At 48.4% G+C, this 18,800-nt stretch overlaps 2 protein-coding genes across 2 annotated transcripts in view; one reads left to right on the top strand and one right to left on the bottom strand.

The window, feature by feature from the left end:
- The window catches only part of TIMM17B (translocase of inner mitochondrial membrane 17B), a 10,988-nt gene extending 764 nt beyond the window's left edge, over positions 1-10,224 (top strand). Inside the window, exons 2-6 of the mRNA XM_028712392.2 lie at positions 1,754-1,853; positions 6,114-6,177; positions 7,450-7,578; positions 7,689-7,799; positions 8,910-10,224. Coding sequence (XP_028568225.1) covers positions 1,754-1,853; positions 6,114-6,177; positions 7,450-7,578; positions 7,689-7,799; positions 8,910-8,998 — 493 coding nt within the window. The 3' untranslated portion in view covers positions 8,999-10,224. The remainder of the gene's footprint in view (positions 1-1,753; positions 1,854-6,113; positions 6,178-7,449; positions 7,579-7,688; positions 7,800-8,909) is intronic.
- A 225-nt stretch (positions 10,225-10,449) lies between these two features.
- Positions 10,450-12,799, bottom strand: LOC114587727 (chemokine-like protein TAFA-1). Its single transcript, XM_077921665.1, has 5 exons — positions 12,765-12,799; positions 12,331-12,509; positions 11,577-11,717; positions 10,841-10,965; positions 10,450-10,656 (listed from the first exon to the last, which is right to left on the bottom strand). Exons 1-5 carry the CDS (start codon positions 12,797-12,799, stop codon positions 10,639-10,641), a joined length of 498 nt encoding a protein of 165 aa, XP_077777791.1. The 3' UTR covers positions 10,450-10,638.
- Positions 12,800-18,800: the final 6,001 nt, after the last annotated feature.

An 18,800-nucleotide genomic window follows, 5' to 3' on the forward strand; every position in this document is an offset into this window, starting at 1 on the left:
TCACCAGAAGCGGCTCAGTCATGCTGGCCACATGACCTGGAAGCTGTACGCTGGCTTCCTCAGCCAATAAAGCAAGATGAGCGCCGCGACCCCAGAGTCGGCCACGACTGGACCTAATGGTCAGGGGTCCCTTTACCTTTACCTTTAAGGTCTCTTAAGATGATTCCCCACCCCCCAGCTGCTTAGCACCATTTCTAAGTCATCTCTTTCTCACAGTGTTGGTGCTGACCTTTAAAGCCCTAAACAGCCTCGGTCCTGTATACCTGAAGGAGCGTCTCCACCCCCATTGTTCAGCCTGGACACTGAGATCCAGCGCCGAGGGCCTTCTGGTGGTTCCCTCATTGCGAGAAGCCAGATAGTGGTAGCTCGCAAGATGAACGCCTCGCAAGACGGAAAACCCGCTAGACGAAAGGGTTTTCCGTTTTGGAGGCGCTTCGCAAAACGAATTTCCCTATGGAACGATGCCCCGATGCCGGGCGGGGGGGGGGCGCCTCCGCCGCCGCCCGCCATCGGGACGATGCCCCGATCCCGGGCGGTGGGGCGGGAACGCCTCCCCCCGCCGCCCGCCATCGGGACGATGCCCCGATCCCGGGCGGCGGGGGGGGGGGGGAACGCCTCCTCTGCCGCCCGCCATCGGGACAATGCCCCGATCCCGGGCGGCGGGGGGGGGGGAACGCCTCCGCCGCCGCGCGCCATCGGGACGATGCCCCGATCCTGGGCGGCGGGGCAGGAACGCCTCCCCCCGCCGCCCGCCATCGGGACGATGCCCTGATCCCGGGCGGCGGGGGGGGGACGCCGCCGCCGCCGCCCGGCATCGGGACGATGCCCCGATGCCGGGAGGCGGGGTGGGAAGCCTGGGCGCGCTGATCTCAGCGCGCGCAGGCTTCGGCATGCTGGCACCTGTCCGCAAGCAGCGGCAGCGCTGCCGCTGCTTGCGGAGAGGTCCGCGAAGCCTGGGCCGGACAGCTTTTGAAGGCAGGCGGGGGGAGCAAAGACTTTCGCCCCCCGCCAGCCTTCAGAAGAGGTCCAGGACCTCTTCTGAAGGCTGGCGGGGGCGAAAGTCTTGTCCCCCCTGCCTGCCTTCCCAGGGGCTTTTAAATCGCCCCGGACAGCGGAGAAGTCCTCCGCTGTCCCGGGTGATTTTAAAATGCCGCCTGCCAGCATTTTAAGATCGGCCCGGACAGCGGAGACGTCCTCCGCTGTCCCGGGTTTTTTAAAATGCTGGGGGTGGGAAGAAAAGCCCTTGTCCCCCCCCCAGCCTTCAGAAGAGGTCGGGGGACAGACTGTCCCCGGACCTGGTCTGAAGTCGGTTTCCCTAGGAACGCATTAATTGATTTTCAATGCATTCCTATGGGAAACCGTGCATCGCAAGACAAAAAACTCACAAGACGAAGAGACTTGCGGAACGAATTAATTTCGTCTTGCGAGGCACCACTGTACAGGGAACCAGGCAGAGGGCCTTCTCGGTAGTGGCACCCCACCAGATGTCAAAGAAAAGAACAACTACCAAACTTTTAGAAGACATCTTAAGGCAGCCCTGTTCAGGGAAGTTTTTAATATGTAACGCTGTACTGTTTTTAACACTGATTGGGAGCCGCCCAGAGTGGCTGGGGAAACTCAGCCAGATGGACGGGGTATAAATAATAAATTATTATTATTATTATTATTATTATTATTATTATTATTATTATTATTATTATTTTGGGGGGCTTTCAGGGCCTCCACTAACTTCACTTCTCTTTCCATTTGGCAGCCCCTGGCGAATTGTAGATGACTGTGGTGGCGCCTTCACTATGGGGATGATTGGGGGAGGTGTCTTCCAGGCTGTCAAAGGCTTCCGCAATGCTCCGGTGGTGAGTCCCAACCTTCTTTTCTCCTTCTCTTTCCTTCAAGCTGCAAGTGAGGGACATGGATGGGGTCAGAAGTCATAGATTCATAAAGAACCCTGGCCCAGATTGGCTCCTGCAAATCCTAAAACATTTCCCTACCTATCCTTTCCCTTCCCCTCCGCTCTCTTTCCTTTGTATGTTAGATTGTATGCTTGTGAGTAGCCCAGCTTTTGTTTTCAAACTGGTTTCAAAATATTACAATACAATAATCTTTATTGTCATTGTCCCATACAGAATAACGAAATTGAAAAAATCTACATCAGACATTCAAAAACCAACAAGCCTGCTATCCCAGTCTGGTTAGCCCCCTAAAAACTCTGATACCCCATGATTAAATACAATATACTCCCTAGAGACTACCTTACACTGCGTTTAAAACCAAAATCGCATTTGGATAGTAACTGTTTCTCAGGCGGCTAGTCCTAGTCTTTATAACCCTGTACCTTCTTCCAGAAGGCAGAAGCTGAAAGAGATCATTTCCAGGGTGCGCACTATCCTGCACTATCTCTGCAGCTTTCTTATGGCACCTGTGCTCTCTTCATCAGGTCTTTGCTGTTTTCTCCCCAGGTTAGGTCATCTCTCAACTCCATTCCCAGAAATCGAAACACCGAGACCTGTTCCACACACTTCCCCTCAATAATAAGTGGCTGAATATTTAATTTACATTTCCTAAAGTCCACAGTAATCTTTTTTGTTTTCTTTAAGTTAAGGAGTAAGTTGTTTTTCCTGCACCACTCCCCCTAGCACACATATGGGACCCCAAATTAAGTGCATTGTAGTAATCCAGCCTTGAGGGAACCAGTGTATGGACAACTGTGGTTGAGCTATCCTGATCCAGGAAAACCGTAGCTGTCTTACCAGGGGAAGCTGGTACAAAGCACTCTGAGGACAGCATTGCCCCCAGTGACAGAGAGCAAGAGGAGCACCCCAGGTTAGGCACCTGTTTGTTTGGGCCCAGAGCCTCCATCTTGCCAGGATTCAGACTCAGTTTAATAAACTCATGGAGCCAGGAGCTCATCAAGCAGACCCTGGGTGGGGATGGAATGGTTTACAGGCAACAGCCATTTTATGTGCGTTCAATATGTGTGTGACTGTGAACACACACAACACCCAGAAGTACAGTGGTACCTTGGTTCTCAAACTTAATCCGTCCCGGAAGTCCGTTCCAAAACCAAAGCGTTCCAGAACCAAGGCACACTTTCCCATAGAAAGCAACGCAAAACGGATGAATCTGTTCCAGACTTTTAAAAACAACCCCTAAAACAGCAATTTAACATGAATTATACTATCTAATGAGACCACTGATCTATAAAATGAAAGCAATAATCAATGTACTGCACTATAAAATAAATAAGACAGTCTTGTAGATGATAAAAATTAAAATTATTTTTTTTCTTACCTGCACTGCATTGTTTTGATGGGGGGCTTTTATCCATTTCCGCACAATCAGTCAATCAGAAGCTGAACTGTGTTCCACACAGTTGCAAAAACAAATTAACCAAAAAAGCCTCAAAAACAAAAATGCAAAATAAATAGCAAAAACAAAAGGGCCAAACTTAATCCATTCCGGAAGTCCATTTGACTTCTGAAATGTTCGATAACCAAGGCGCAGCTTCTGCTTGGTGCAGGCACCCCGGAAACAATAGCCGACAGCCGCATCGGATGTTCGGCTTCTGAAAAATGTTCAAAAACTGGAACACTTACTTCCAGGTTTTCAGCATTTGAGAACCAAGGCGTTTGAGTACCAAGGCATTTGAGAACTAAGATACCACTGTAGTCAGAAAAGGGGGCTGGGCAGGTGGAGGTCAGGAACATAACCCCCATGCAAAACAGTTGTTGCCTTATCACATCACAATTGGCAGGTCTGAGGCACACCAATAAGGATCCCTTTCCCCTCAGCTGAGGAAAATACACGGGCAGAACTTGAGGTGTAGGATTCCACAAAAGTGGCCGCTGGGCTTATAGGTCTATAACTGGCTTGTGCTCCAGAACTGATCTCTGGGCAGAAAATTGCTCATGGCTGTGTAGGCAGCAGCAAGGGAGAACATATTTCTATTCTGAGCAGGTGGCGTTGCCACTTTTGGCACCATCTCAATAAGTGTCGCTCCACTTCCTCCTCCCTGTCGCCTGGGAGTCAAGCGTGTAGAGTTTGTGCTCCTGCTGCTTGTATGTCAAGCCTGTCTCCTCACTTTTGAGCATTCACTCTCCGTCTTCGGGCTGTAAGTGCTCGGAGGAAAACTCAGCAGTCCAGTTTTGAGACTGTTTCTGTCTGTTGTGGGAGATGGAGGCCTTGAGGCCGGGTCTTGCTTGGGGCATCTGGAAGACCTTCAGAAGCACTCTGAGCATTTCCAAAGTTCAGCACAACAGCGGTACAAGCCCCCGGTGTTCCCGGCCCCAAGCTGGGATGGGAATGCTGGTCCTTTTGTACTGTACTTCAAAAAGGATACCTGGATGTTTCCTTCTGCATGGCAAATAACATCTTTCATTGTTGGTGGATGATCTAGATTAGGGAAGGCATCTTTCAAAAACACGCCCTGGTGCAGCCCTGATTTCACTGAGATGCCCTGTGTTTTGTTTCTAACTTTTTTTTGTGGGAACACCAGGAAGTCCACTCCCCTGTCTTCTACAATCTCATCTAGTTTGCCTCCAAGCCTGCTCCTTCTTGGACCATGTTTTATCTCCCAGATTGATACTTTGGGGACAAACTGGATGAAGAGCTAATTACAGAAACAGTCTACATTGAGATGTGTGCCCGGGTGTTTACAGTCTGATCTTATGATTGCTTACTCAGGTTACCCATTGATTTTAACAGGACTTACAGGTAAAAGTGTTTAGAATGGCAACCTATGGTTAAAACTGAGGCTATTTACTTTGCTGTCAGGCTCCATGTTCCTTACGTGTCAAATGTGGCTGTTAATTAGTTACCTTTGACCAGTTATTTGTGCAGGAATCTCCATGCATTTTATGGGGGTTAGAGACTTCTGGTCATCTATAGGTAATTGTGACTGATGCTGCGCTTCTGAGCTACTGTTTTGTGCTTGGCTCCTTCTGATGTGAGCTACAATCAAGGGGTTTGCATCTGTGAGCTTGTTATTCTCCTTTTTGTCCTGTTCACATGCAGGTTTGAGCATTTATGCCCTAACTCTAAGTCATGGGTAGGCAAACTAAGGCCCGGGGGTCAGATCCGGCCCAATCGCCTTCTCAATCCGGCCCGCAGATGGTCCGGGAATCAGTGTGTTTTTACATGAGTAGAATGTGTGCTTTTATTTAAAACACATCTCTGGGTTATTTGTGGGGCATAGGAATTCGCTCATTCTCCCCCCCCCAAAATATAGTCCGGCCTCCCACAAGGTCTGAGGGACAGTGGACCGGCCCCCTGCTGAAAAAGTTTGCTAACCCCTGCTCTAAGTGCCTGGAAAGAGTTTCAATGAGTAAGTTTGGTAATTGCTTTCTGTTAAGAGGAGGGATTGAACAGGGTTATTTTCATTTCGACTGGCCAGGCAGAATCTGTTCTTGCCCCCAGCCCCTTCCCCTTGGATTCTCAGTTGCTGTTGTCTTAAGCAGAACAGTAGATCATGCAAACCTTAAGTCTGCCCATTTCTATCTTAGGTAAGACTCAGCTGTCACATCTGTAGTATGGAGTTAATGGAGTGACCGGCCCGACAGCATTGTTGAAATGATTACTGCCATAATGCACATGCCATCTGGACGCTTGTAGAAACTACATGCATTTTAAATGTTGTTGCTCTCCGATGTCTCCAAAACAAGAGTACCTCCTCTTCCTATTTTTGTCTTGCAACGTTTGCCTTGCAGTTCTGTGTGTCAGACCTTGGTATAGTTTTCTATGACGTTTCCCATTCTCACCCCCCATTGTGTCACACCATGGTCTGCCTCTCATAGATTAAATTGTGGAGAGTTTAATGCTTGAGATTATCCCACTGGATAACTGAGGTCAGGTAGGCAACCTGTTTTTCTCGTGGGAAAGTGGCAGTTGCAGAGACACCTGCCTTCCGTGGATCGAGACCTGTGGCTTCTGGCTCCACAGTATCGTTGGAGTTTGAGAATTGTAGGTGCCTGTGTTCCTTGAGATGTGGAGATTGTCCTGCCTTGGCTCCCCTTACAGCCTCTTCTACCCTGTGCTTGAACATTTTTTCCAGGGTGTGGTTTTCTTCCCTCAGTCTGTTGTGAGTTTTGACTAAGGTAGTTTCTCCTCCTTTTTCCTAGGGTGTCAGGCATCGGTTCAAAGGCAGCATTAACGCTATCAGAGTCAGAGCACCACAGATTGGAGGTAAGGGAAGTGACCTGACCCTTGGGTTGGCTGGTGGGGATGTGGGCAGTGTTGTAAATAAAAGGATGGATCAGCCAGACTGTGGGGTGAGGTGGATCAGGATTTGGTTTATTTTAAAGGAGAACCAGCAGTGCTGTATTGTGGGTAGAAGTGTCAGACCACGGTTCAAATCCCCTGTCAGCCTTGAAGCTCACTGGATGCGACCTTGGACCAGTCACTGTCTCTCAGCCTACCTCACAAGGTCGTTGTGACTGTAAAATGTGTGGAGTGGGGCATCCCAGGGGGAAGTTTCAGGAAAAGTGTGATATAAATCAAATATTATAACTGCTGGCCAAGTAAGGCAGGAATTAAAGAGAAGAATGTGTAGAGTATGATGTGCTGGCTTGGAGGCTGTTTTGTCATATTGAGTTAGTTGTATAGCCCAGTCCCAAAGCTGACAGTTAAATCTCATATTGGTTTGGTCAAAAGCAAGACCATATGTATTCAGTGAGGCTTACTTTTAGGCAAGTGTGCTTGGGATTGTAGCCTTAGAGTAAGTGACTCAATAAATGAATCCTAGTGAAACAGAATGACATTTCACCATTATAAACCTCAACTTAAATCCCCACTTTTCTGGCTCAACCTACAGCTGGAAAAGGCAGGGGGGCCCCAGTAGTTATTGAGGTGGTTCTGAAGTGGCCTCAAGGTTCAACTTGGGCAAGTCCTACAGCAGGAGGTGGAGCCATACTTTTCTTGAGAGAAGGGAGGCGTCCGCTAAGAATGCCTCTCTTCACACCCTTCCTCTCTGAACGTGACACAGAGATGGTACCATCAGTGATCTTACCACCTGTGTGATTCTGCTTGCGCAGAACTCCAAGTGCCTGGCAAACGAGCCATGAGTCAGTGGTTTACAAAATCAAAACAAAAATTTGTTTCTGCCTTTCACAGTCCTTGGAGATAAGTTTAACAATCTGTTCATGGGGAGAATATAACTTGTGTGTCCTGGAGTGACACACTGTTGGCCCTTCTTCTGGAGCTCCAAGCCTGTCAATCTTCCCATCGATCCTTGGTGCTCCCACCGACCCCGTAAGGCTGCCTGGTTCTTTGCCAGCGTGTTGTCAGAGTTCTACCCTGTCTCAGCCCAATTCAGCACGTGTGCAGGGCACATTTTGTAAGCCAAGCATTTGGCTTTGCTTGGCACAGAATTCTAATACCTTTTGGTGCCAGTTACAAATGAACATCCCTGAGTCCAGCTGGTGCCTCCACATGCTCTCCTTGTGTTCCTCCTCGCAGGCAGCTTTGCCGTGTGGGGCGGGCTCTTCTCCACCATTGACTGCGGCCTAGTGAAGATGCGGGGCAAGGAGGATCCCTGGAACTCCATCACAAGCGGGGCGCTCACGGGAGCTGTGTTAGCATCACGCAGTAAGTGGTGGCCAGTGATCCTATAACCGCAGCGCCTCCACCTTTCCCCTTAACCTCCTGTGGCTGAACGCTGAGCTAGGGCACTGGGACTGAGAGTTCTTTCCCCTTAGGTGGGCCCTTGGCCATGGTCGGCTCGGCTATGATGGGAGGCATCTTGCTTGCCCTGATAGAAGGTGTCGGGATTTTGCTGACGAGGTACACGGCCCAGCAGTTCCAGAACCGTAAGTTCCAACATGGCGGCAAGAAACAGAACTCGGGATTTCCCCAGAAGGATGGATTTGGACTAGGAACCAAAGGACCTCTCTGCGCTTTGGTTTCGGCCCCATAGCCTACCCAGGGTTCCACTGAACAATCACACCTGCACTCTTAAGAGAAAACAGCTCCCCAACCAGGCTTCCTTGTGGTTAAAGGAGTGGGATTACAGTGGTACCTCTGGTTACGTGCTTACGGTAATTTGTTCCGGATGTCCGTTCTTAACCTGAAACTGTTCTTAACCTGAAGCTAATTGGGCCTTCCGCTGCTGCCACGCTGCCGCCCTGCGATTTCTGTTCTCATCCTGAAGCAAAGTTCTTAATCCGAGGTACTATTTCTGGGTTAGCGGAGTCTGTAACCTGAAGCGTATGTAACCCGAGGTACCACTGTATATAGTTTGGGGCAGGCTGAGTTCTCAGTCACTTGCATCTCTGTTCTGCGGGACACAGTAAACCAGGTGAATTCCGGAACCCATTCAGGAGAAGGCAAAAGCCTGGTGTCATCTGTGTGGGAGCGAGAGCATGCAGAGCACATTCTCCCCCCTGGATGAGCGGCTGCCACTCTCTCATGCAGACGTGGGTGTGTGGGGAGGGAAGTGACAGGCAGCGTTGCTGTGGGGGCAAACTTTGCCTCCAGCCCTGGCAGTGCCTGGCTTGGTCTCCCCTGACACAAGGGTGGTGTTACAATACACGCGAGTGCTTGTCGTTCCACCGCCCCCTTGGCAAAATACAGAGCCTTCTGCCACTCCACTTGGCTGCGATTGGCATTTTGCTGCTCCTTCTATAAATGCCTGCAGAAGTTGCACTCCTTTCCCACGGTGTCTGACACCCTCCCTTGTCCCTTTCACAGGTGTAAATTCTAACCTGTTCTGCATTTTCTTGCCGCAGGAGTTGGGTTTTACTTTTCACTTTTTTGTTAATGAGTCACCCTCGCCCACATCTCTCCTCCCGATTGCACCTCGGCCGCCTCCATTGATTTCTGTCCCCAAAGACAGTGGCCCTTGGCTGCGCAAAACATGAATCATTGCACACACATCTCTTCCCTGCTGCTAACTGTCCCTTCTTGTCTTCACTTCTCAGCCAATCCCTTTGGAGAAGACCCCAGCCAGCTGCCTCCTAAGGATGGCTCCCCACCTCCAGGGTATCCAGGCTATGGACATTATCAATGAAACTGTTTGGGTCCAAGGAGATGTCTATTTTTGTAGGACTGGAGCAGGAATTTCCCCATTGAAGCTACTCAAGACGTTCACACGGCAGCACTCAAACCCCAGCATTCAAGGAATGCCATTCCAAGAGTTTTCTTTGGGAAGGAGGGAGTGAGGGAAAGGGGTCAGGGGCTTAAGTGATATTTGAACCATGTAATATCTACCTCTCTGGTGGGCTTTTGCATTGAGGGCACGATGAGCCCCAGGAATCCTTCCATGTGTGCTGGGGGAGCCAGAGCCTGTGCTGGGTGATCGGCTAACACGAATCCTGAGACAACGTTTCTTAGCTCTGTAGCTTCTGGATGTGTCCAAACAATTAAATGGTCATGACGAAGGACTTTAGAAAGGCTGTCTCTCCCTGGCTTTTGAGCGGTGGGGCTTCTGCTTTCTCCGTAGTCGGAGAACCCGTCCCAGGTTAGCTTGCAAAAAATCTGTCGTCAGAGCAGTGGGGGCCTTGTTCTACCAGGTATTGTCTGCAGTTAACGGGGTGCGATGGTAGCAAGGAAAAGCTGAGCCCATGTATCAAGAGCCACGACTCCTGAAATAAGACTCCCTATTCTACACCAGGGGCTCAGTTAATCCCTCTGTTTTTGCTGCTGCAGGAGTAACATGGTTGGTGGACCGCATTCAGCTTAGTGGATCAGTTGTGCTGGCCTGCCCTGGAGCCAAGTTTTAGCCCCAATAATGTGACGCACCGGCCTCCAGCATCTTTAACGTTCCGAACGAGGACAGGTCAGAGGGCCAAAGATGGACTTAGAGCTTCTGATCTGCCTGCAGTTTCCACCCAGCATAAAGAAACAACCCTTTTAATTGTGGGATGCAGAAGGATCTGAGGCTCTGCTGGGATCCAGGTTGACATAACCCTCCACATCTGAGCCAAACATTTCTGATCCTTGAAAATGAATGGTGATTGCCATTTTATATGTTTTTAATGCTGTCCATGCCACTTCCATTTTTATACAAAAGCCTACTAACATGTTGGAAAAAACCCTATTATATATATATATCAATGATTTGCTATGATGCTCATTAAAAGTGAGTGCATCTTTACATATAAAACCAGACCTCTTTATAGCACACTTTTCAGACTGCAAATCCCCTTCTCTTTGGCTTCCTTGTGTTTTAAGATCTTTTCAAAGAAAGATGGTATGTATTATCTGTTACAGGTGTAAATACAAACTGGCTCTATGGCTTCTGTCCCGGAGAGTTTAATTAGACATCTGCCAAAAGGGAGGGGAGGAGGGGAGGAGTTAACTGTGCAAGTTGCATCGAGGAGGTACAGAAGAAGTCTGAGCTGACATGCTGCATTGCTATTAATCCAGGGAAACAGATTTTAGCCTTTGCTCCGATAAAGGCGAAAAGGTCTTTGATCCCATTCCTAGCCAAAGACGGCAGCACCAAAGCCCAATCTGGGTACCAGCGCCTGCTCTCCCTGGCCACTTGATCTTCCCCATCGCAGCTAATTGAGCAGTGTAGCTTCCTTTGTGATATTTGGTCCTGTGGCTGTGTAAGGAATTGTATTTCCTACTGTAGCAAGGTCCTTTGGCCATCGCCAAGTATCTGTCGTATTCACTTGGGAGGTGGATCCTTCGGCGCTGCAGATCTCAATACCTGGGGTGGATCTGAAAGGGAAAACAAGACAACTTGTCAGATGGATGAAGGAGGGGAGCCTTATCCACAGGACCTGCTTAAAAAACAAAACAGAAAGCAAGACAGGGTAGCAGCTGGGAAGTGGAAAAGGAGACTTGGTAAACATTTGCCCTTTGTAGGCTTCACCTCCTGTGGGGAATGTTAAGGGACTAGTACCTTGGTGGTTTTGACACGGTTTCCTAGTGAGCACATCCAGCCGGAATTGTCAGGCAGCGCTTTGCACTCCTCTTCAATCTGGCAGGGCTCCATGTCACACCACCACTTTCCAGTTACAATGGAAGCTGCAGAGTAGAAATAAGGATCTGTCTCTGCCACCGCTTGATCCAGAGTGGGCAGCCTCTCCTATCCATGCAAACCCTTTAGGACAGGCAAGCTATAGGTCAGGAGCAGCTGTGAGCCTCCCAATGTCTTCCTGAGCCACAGACCAAAAAGATTGACCTGCCTGGCTGTTCTAAGGTTTGCATCTTGCTCTGCCCCAAAGATTCAAGGCAGATAGCATCATAAAAATTTAAAAAGCGCAGTAAATCCCATAGGCTTGAAGGGCTCAGCTACCACTGTCACCAGTCCATTCCCTTGCACTTTGCCCAAGGGATCCTCTACACAGCTAACATTTGTCATTTCCCCTTACCTTCACCTCTCAGAAAGGGGACTGCAGTGATCAACCCCTTTCATCTTCCATCCCTGAATTCTCTCGCTTCACCATCATTCCCTCCAACATCCTGGCCTCTTTCCAGTTAAAAGACAATGGTCCTTCCCCATCCTGCCTCCAATCACTTTCCTATTCACTCCCTTCTCCAAGGCCCCAGATGTTTGGGTTCCTTGCATGTTCCTTGGTCCCCCTGGACTTCCCTCCTTCTGGAAGTAGGGAGAGGCCTTGCCTCCAAGCACTTACTATCCACGCAAGAAGGTTTGCCACGGGTTGTCCCAGCCACTTTCCCCGGGAGACAGGAGCACTGGATGGTTTGGGACCTCTCCTCGATGTGATTGCGGTTACAGCAGCGGCGGATAGCAATCACCTTGCAGGTGCCGCCACCTGGAGCAGGGAGGAAACAAAGACCTGAGGTGGGAGCCATCCAGAGCTCCCTTTGAGAAACCACAGCAAAGTCCTGCACACTCCTTTATCATTGGCTATAGCTTTGGTCTGTGAGAGTCCCAGCTCCTAACCTTTCCCCAAGCTTTGTTTCCCTTATTGGCATTAGACTGTCACATATATATTGTAATGCCTGCCCCTATCTCATCATGAGTGTTGGCTGCCTGAAATCTTCCAATACCATATTTTGTGTGGTGCTGCCCTTGTGCGGAGTTTCAGCATGCACTGTTCTGGCCTGGGGGACTCACAAAGACTCCAGCAACTGTTTGTCTTCCTAACTGAAGGTCTTGCTCAATCACGCTTTGAAAGTTGAGAATGTACAGGAAAAATGCAGGTGTTGTAAGGGTGTGTGCATGAAATAATTGGGACTTCAGCAAGTAAAATACAGAGGTGTAAAATGGGTAATGTATAGCTTGGCTCTCTTTTCCGAGTAGATGTGATGGAACTGAAAGCAAGCCAAAGACCCAAATCTAGCTTCCTAATCACAAGACGGGGAGTGAGTACATTTTGCTTCTTGCATATCCAAAACCCCTTCTCCAAAAGAGAATTGACTCACTGATCACTGGGACTTGATCTCCTGTGGTTTGGTACCAGTACTGGTCATGATGGTGCTGTTGAGTGTGAATAGGGAACTCCTGAGCACAGGTTCCTTGACACAGAAGGATGGTAAAAGCCATGACGATAACAGGCGCAGAAGGGCACATTGTGGTAGGTCTGGAGAGGAGGGCAGTGGGGCTGGGGGAAGGGAGGGAAGAGAGAGAGGAGATCCTCTTAACAGTTCAGTTAGTAGTGTTTCTTCCTTGGCCCATCAGGTTCTGTCTTAAGCTAGTTTTCTATGGGTTGGGGAGGGTTTTTTTTTTAATGTGCAAGGAGCATTCAAATATACAATTCCACCCACTTGCATTCTGAAGTGGCGCTGCCCCTTGTGGACTATATAGTATGTGCTCTTTCTCAAAAGTTTGATTTGGCTCTCCAGAAAGTTTGGCAGACAACTCATTAATGTCTTGGGCTCTTGGGAAGTCCATGGTCGCATAGGCATGAGAGACCCCTGCCCCCAAGGAAAACAAATATATTTCTATAGCTCTGTGCTTTTCTTCTGTTGTAGGACAAAAGATCATGCTGTGCTGGGTGAGATCAAACACCTGTCTAGTCCAGGCCAATCAGAGGCCTTTTTTGGCGGAGGGTAGCACAAGCAAGAGATGGGTACAATAGCCTTCTGCAATTATTCCCCAGTGACTGGGACTTGGAGGGAGTATAGAGCCATCGCAACTTGTAGCTATTGAGGGCCTTATCCTGTCCATGCACACATTTTTTGTATGTTGCATTTAAGACGTTTATTACCTGCTGTTCAAAATGATTTATTCCCACGGTGGTTTGCAACTTGTGCAATATACATATATATATATATGTTGTTTCGTGTAGGCTAAGGAAGATTGGCTGCTCCTTCTCCAGGCAACCACAAATGCCTCTTCAGGAAGACTGCCCTGGTTGATATCTTTGTGGACTTTTTCCTCACGCATTAATTCCTATACAGATATCACGCCTGTGTAAGGAAAACATTACACATAGATCACATGCACACAGTGTATCCATGGAGTGGGAAATAATGCTCATTTATCATACAAGATTGTAGGTTCATGATTTTCTGACCAACAATAATTAAACAACAACAAGCCCAGATCATTGCTCTCCTTCCAACAGCCTCCAGTCTTGTAGAAATACATGAGAGGTGAATGCAATTCAGCCTGGGACACTCAAGACTACACCCTGCAAATCTCCCATGCTTAGAGTCTTCCAAAGGGATGGTGATGTTTGAATTCCTTCAGCATAATGGAGACAAATAAGGAGAGGCTTATTTGCATACTCAAGAAGAATCACAAAAATACTAGATTTTAGGGAGAGACAGAATGCATTTATTCCATTCTCTGCTATAATTTTTTCACTTCAGAACCTAGTGGTGGCTGTTCCATAAGTCTTCCAGCAAATCCTTGCACCCATACAGCCCCTGGTGCTTTGGCAGTTGAGCTCCACTTCCTCTGAATTCAGCTGTTGGGCATGGTTAAGTCTCTCTCAGTACCCAGGTTTTTGCAGCAGATCATGGATAGGGACACCTCACCCTTTCAACTATTGGAATGCTGCCAAATGCAAACCAATTTTACCAAAAGGGATCGTTGCCAAACTTCCTTTGCTCTGACTCTTGAGCTGACCACTGTATAGCTGAGGCTAGACAACACTACACCTGCCTTTTCTGCTCAAATAAGTGAGCGCCAGTATATTTCCACTAGCACTTTGTCACTATTAATGATTGATACAGTCCCTGATACACTAATCTCCACACTTCTCAGGTTCTTAAGATTCTTCCTAAGCAAGAGGGCAGGACGCAGGTGGCACTGTGAGTTAAACCACAGAGCCTAGGACTTGTCGATCAGAAGGTCAGCGGTTCGAATCCCCGCGATGGGGTGAGCTCCCGTTGCTCAGTCCCTGCTCCTGCCAACCTAGTAGTTCGAAAGCACATCAAAGTGCAAGTAGATAAATAGGTACCACTCTGGCGGGAAGGTAAACGGTGTTTCCGTGCGCTGCTCTGGTTCACCAGAAGCGGCTTAGTCATGCTTGCCACATAACCCGGAAGCTGTACGCTGGCTTCCTCGGCCAATAAAGCAAAATGAGCGCCGCAACCCCAGAGTCGGCCATGACTGGACCTAATGGTCAGGGGTCTCTTTAAGCAAGAGGGCAGGTTTTCACCTGCGGATGCACTCTTAGAAACAGTTACCTTGATGTAAGCTCCCATGGATTGCTTACTCTGAGTAGACATGCAGAAGACTGCCCTGTAAAACTTAGGTAGCTATGCAACTATGACCACCGATTGCAACTTTAACTGAAACTATTTCTCCCCTTTCTGTTTATGAATACAGTATCTGAGCAACTGTGCATATTAAGGATAATTTGACAGAGATTTACAGAACTTAATCGTGAGAGAGATTGAACTTTCACACTGGCTTTGTAAATCCAAAACATACTGATGAACAATTAGTATGTGAATAAAAGGAAAAAAGGCCATGTAAGACTGACGGTCAGATTGTGCCTACCATAAACGGCAACAGTCCTGGCAATTAGAGTAATTATTGTACAGAGTCTGATGCCCTCCCCTGTTCCATTACTGTTGGCAAGGAATCGTGGGATGGCAGTTCCTTGCAGGAAGTAGACACGGTGCAATTGCAGCATGAGAGTTAACCAGGGACTAATTAGTTGCCATTAAAGTAAAGTAATATGCAACTGCTCTGAAGAGAGAAAATGTATGACCTTTTGCTTTTGCTCCCCCCATTTTTCTCCTCCGCTTCTCCCACTCTTAGTTCACCCCCTGTAGAAGTGCTCATCGTAAGCTCTGTGGCACAGGGATCTTTAAAAGGAAATATATTTCTCTGTAAGTTCATTCCAGGTGCTTTCTTACTTAATAACATCTATATCCCACCTTTTCTCTGAAAAACTCAAGGTGGCATGCAACGTTCTCTCTTTCCATTTTAACGTCAGAACAGCCACCCCTGAGAGCTAGGCTGGCTAAGAGAGAGTGACTGGCCCAAGATCACCACCCAGGGAGCTTCATGGCTGAGTGAGGATTGAACCTGCAGGTCCCCTGTCCCAGTCCGATATTCTAATCACTACAAAGCATTGGGTCAGTAAGGCACCAGGGACATCAATGGGGATTGTGAAATAAACAATTTATTTCTTGCTTCATCCCAGTGGTTCAGAGTGTGCTTAAATATCGTTTAGTCCTCTCAATTCATGCACAACAACCCTGAGAAGTAGGTTTAGGCTGAGAAATAGTAACCTTAACCCTAAGCAGGAAGCTGTGTGTCCTGCTTAGGGTTTAACCCTTTCACCCACCTCAATACCCATAATATGGACACCGTCTAGTGAAGAAGGAAGCAAGTGCAAAAGATCTGAGACACATGGGATAGATGAAACGATATCTTATTAAAACACAAACTTTTAAGAGCTTATTTGGGTTCAGACCTACTGTAACAGCATTATAGTAAAAGAATGTTGCATTCTAATTCCATTTGAAATTCTGGATCATTTTTTAAAATGTCAAGTCGGCTCAGCAAAATATGCATATTGCTTCTTATTTGCCTTCAATTTTTATAGTGCCAAGACACCTCCAGCTACAAAAGACTTGAGAAACTTAATTGGTTGCCCCTTGATCCCATTTCTTCCGAGCCAGTCATGCAACTTATCACACCCCTATTTCTCATATAGCCCAAATCAAACCTTACCTGTGACTCTGTCCTAGGTGCTGAAGTTTTCTCACCTCTCTGTCCCAGCCATGGAGGGATACCTTGAACCCTGACACATCTTCCTCTTTGTTCTGACTATCTATTCCCGTACTCAGTTTGCTGGGGAGTGGTGGGAGGTGGGCATTGAGCACAAAGTCCTGGAACCAAAGTAACTGTTCTTGCAGCTTTGATCTGTCCTGATCACAACCCCCTTATGATCTAGCAACTGAGCTGCTCTCCCATCCAGATCTGGGGACAGAACCAAACGTCCTGGCTCCCAGCACTCCTTCTGTAACCCAGCAGATGTCTCAGTATCTGTGTCAGTTTTTGAATCTGACTATTCTTCAGCTTCCGAGCTTGACTGATATCTGTGTACGCGGATTTGCATGTGTGATAGAAAGAGAGATCCAGACTGTCACTCCCTTACACTCTCTGTCCAAACAGCCTTCCTAAGACACCCACACAAGGCCGCCTCCTACAGATTTGGCAACCCAGCCCCACTCTCACTGGGCGATGAGCCCAGCATAGAACTTTGCCAGCTTTTTTTTTTCTTGCCTTCACTGCTTCTCACTTTAGGAGTGAACTGTTAAACGTTGGAGTCACAAAAGAGGATATTTTGTAGGGATGCAACTACAGATTTCTATTGCTCTGCAGGTCTTCAATATCCAAGAGCATAGGCTCTTTCAGGGTCCTGGAAATAAAGGAACATGTCTGAATACTGACCAGAACGGAATCTGATCTGTGCTTGTAGCAATGTCACCGCTACAGGGTCAGTCAGTGATGCACATTTTCAAGTTTAGATTTGTTTTTTGTAGTCTGCAACGATGAGGACTTGAAACCCAACCTTTATTTTAAAACATAATCCAGCATGCCCTTGATATGTTAAAAGAACGTGTTCTATATGATTGCAGGGACTGCTGTATGTGGTTTGACATTAAGGTACAGGATGTTGGTGAAATGTATGATACACCATTCCCCACATCCTTTAGCTCTCTCATCCTGGGACTTCATAACCAGTCCCTGCCACCGCAGTGGTGTTTCATCTGATCCCTGATAGTTTTCCCTCCACACACATACTTTCATCAGTGTCCCTTTCCCCAAAAAGCAATTTCTGGCCAATGACAACTAGGTGAGGTGGAGGTTGCAGAAATTTTTGATGGGTCTGCTGTTGTCAAGCGGTGGGTTGACCCCAAAGGTGCAACATCAAAGGAGACCACGGTGTGTTACCCTGAAAGCTTGCCAGTGGTGTCCTGCAGGATTCCACCATGCTGTTTTAATATTTAGATCAGCGGTTCTCAATCTGTGGGTCCCCAGATGTTGTTGGACTACAACTCCCATCATCCCTGAGCTCTGGCCTTGCTAGCTAGGGGTGATGGGAGTTATAGTTCAACAACATCTGGGGACCCACAGGTTGAGAAAGGCTGATGTAGATGAAGCCACTGGGGGCTGTCATCAGGCGTTTTGGAGTAAAGTACAGGGGCGCGGGTGGCGCTGTGGGTAAAACCTCAGCGCCTAGGGCTTGCCGATCGCATGGTCGGCGGTTCGAATCCCCACGGCGGGGTGAGCTCCCGTCGTTCGGTCCCAGCTCCTGCCCACCTAGCAGTTCAAAAGCACTCCTAAGTGCAAGTAGATAAATAGGTACCGCTTTATAGCAGGAAGGTAAACGGCGTTTCCGTGTGCTGCGCTGGCTCGCCAGAGCAGCTTCGTCACGCTGGCCACATGACCCGGAAGTGTCTCCGGACAGCGCTGGCTCCCGGCCTCTTAAGTGAGCTGGGCGCACAACCCTAGAGTCGGACACGACTGGCCTGTACGGGCAGGGGTACCTTTACCTTTACCTTTACCACCGATATAGAGATGACACCTAGCTCTATCTTTTCCATCTAAATCAGGAGAGGTGGCTGAGGCGCTAGACAGGTGCTTGGAGGTAGTGATGGGTTCAAGCTAAATCTTGAAGAGACAATGGTTTTCCAAGTTCTTGAGTCCAGGGGGTGGGAAGACAGCCTCGTTCTGGACAGGGTTGTACGCCCCTGGAAGGAGAAAGTTCAAAGACGGGGGTTACTCCTGGATTCAACATTGTCACTTGAGACCCAGGTGGCCTTGAGACCCAGGGGTGCCTATTTCCAACTGCAGCTGGTACATGAGTGACAGCCCCTTTTGGGCAGAGGTGACTTGGCCATGGTACTCCATGCTCCGGAAACTTCCAGCCTGGATTATTGCACTATGTGGGGCTGCCCTTGAAGATGACTTGGGGACATCAACTGGTCCAAAATACAGCAGCTGGATTACTGGCTGGAGTTGCCTTTAGAGCACATATAACCCCTGTTCTAAAACAGCTGTGTTGGTTGCCAATGTGTTTCTGGGCCTAATTCCAGGTGCTTACGCTTGTGCTTAAAGCTCTAAATGGCTTAGGCCCCAAATATAGGAAAGAACGCCTCCTTCTCTACAGACCTTCCCAGTTGTTAAGATCAGCAGAGGGGTGCCCACCACCCTCAGAAGTTTGGGGTGGCGGCCTGAGAGAGGGCTTTCTTTGTGGCAGCTCCTAAGTCGAGGAATTCCCTCCCCACAGAGGTGCATCTGGTACCTTCACAGCTTTCAGCAGATACTGAAGAAGAAGAAGAAGAAGAAAAAGTAGTAGTAGTTTGGATTTGATATCCCGCTTTATCAGGGACGCGGGTGGCGCTGTGGGTAAAAGCCTCAGCGCCTAGGGCTTGCCGATCGAAAGGTCGGCGGTTCGAATCCCCGCAGCGGGGTGCGC

This window comes from Podarcis muralis, chromosome 17 (assembly GCF_964188315.1).
Source record: "Podarcis muralis chromosome 17, rPodMur119.hap1.1, whole genome shotgun sequence".
Taxonomy (NCBI): Eukaryota; Metazoa; Chordata; class Lepidosauria; order Squamata; family Lacertidae; genus Podarcis; species Podarcis muralis.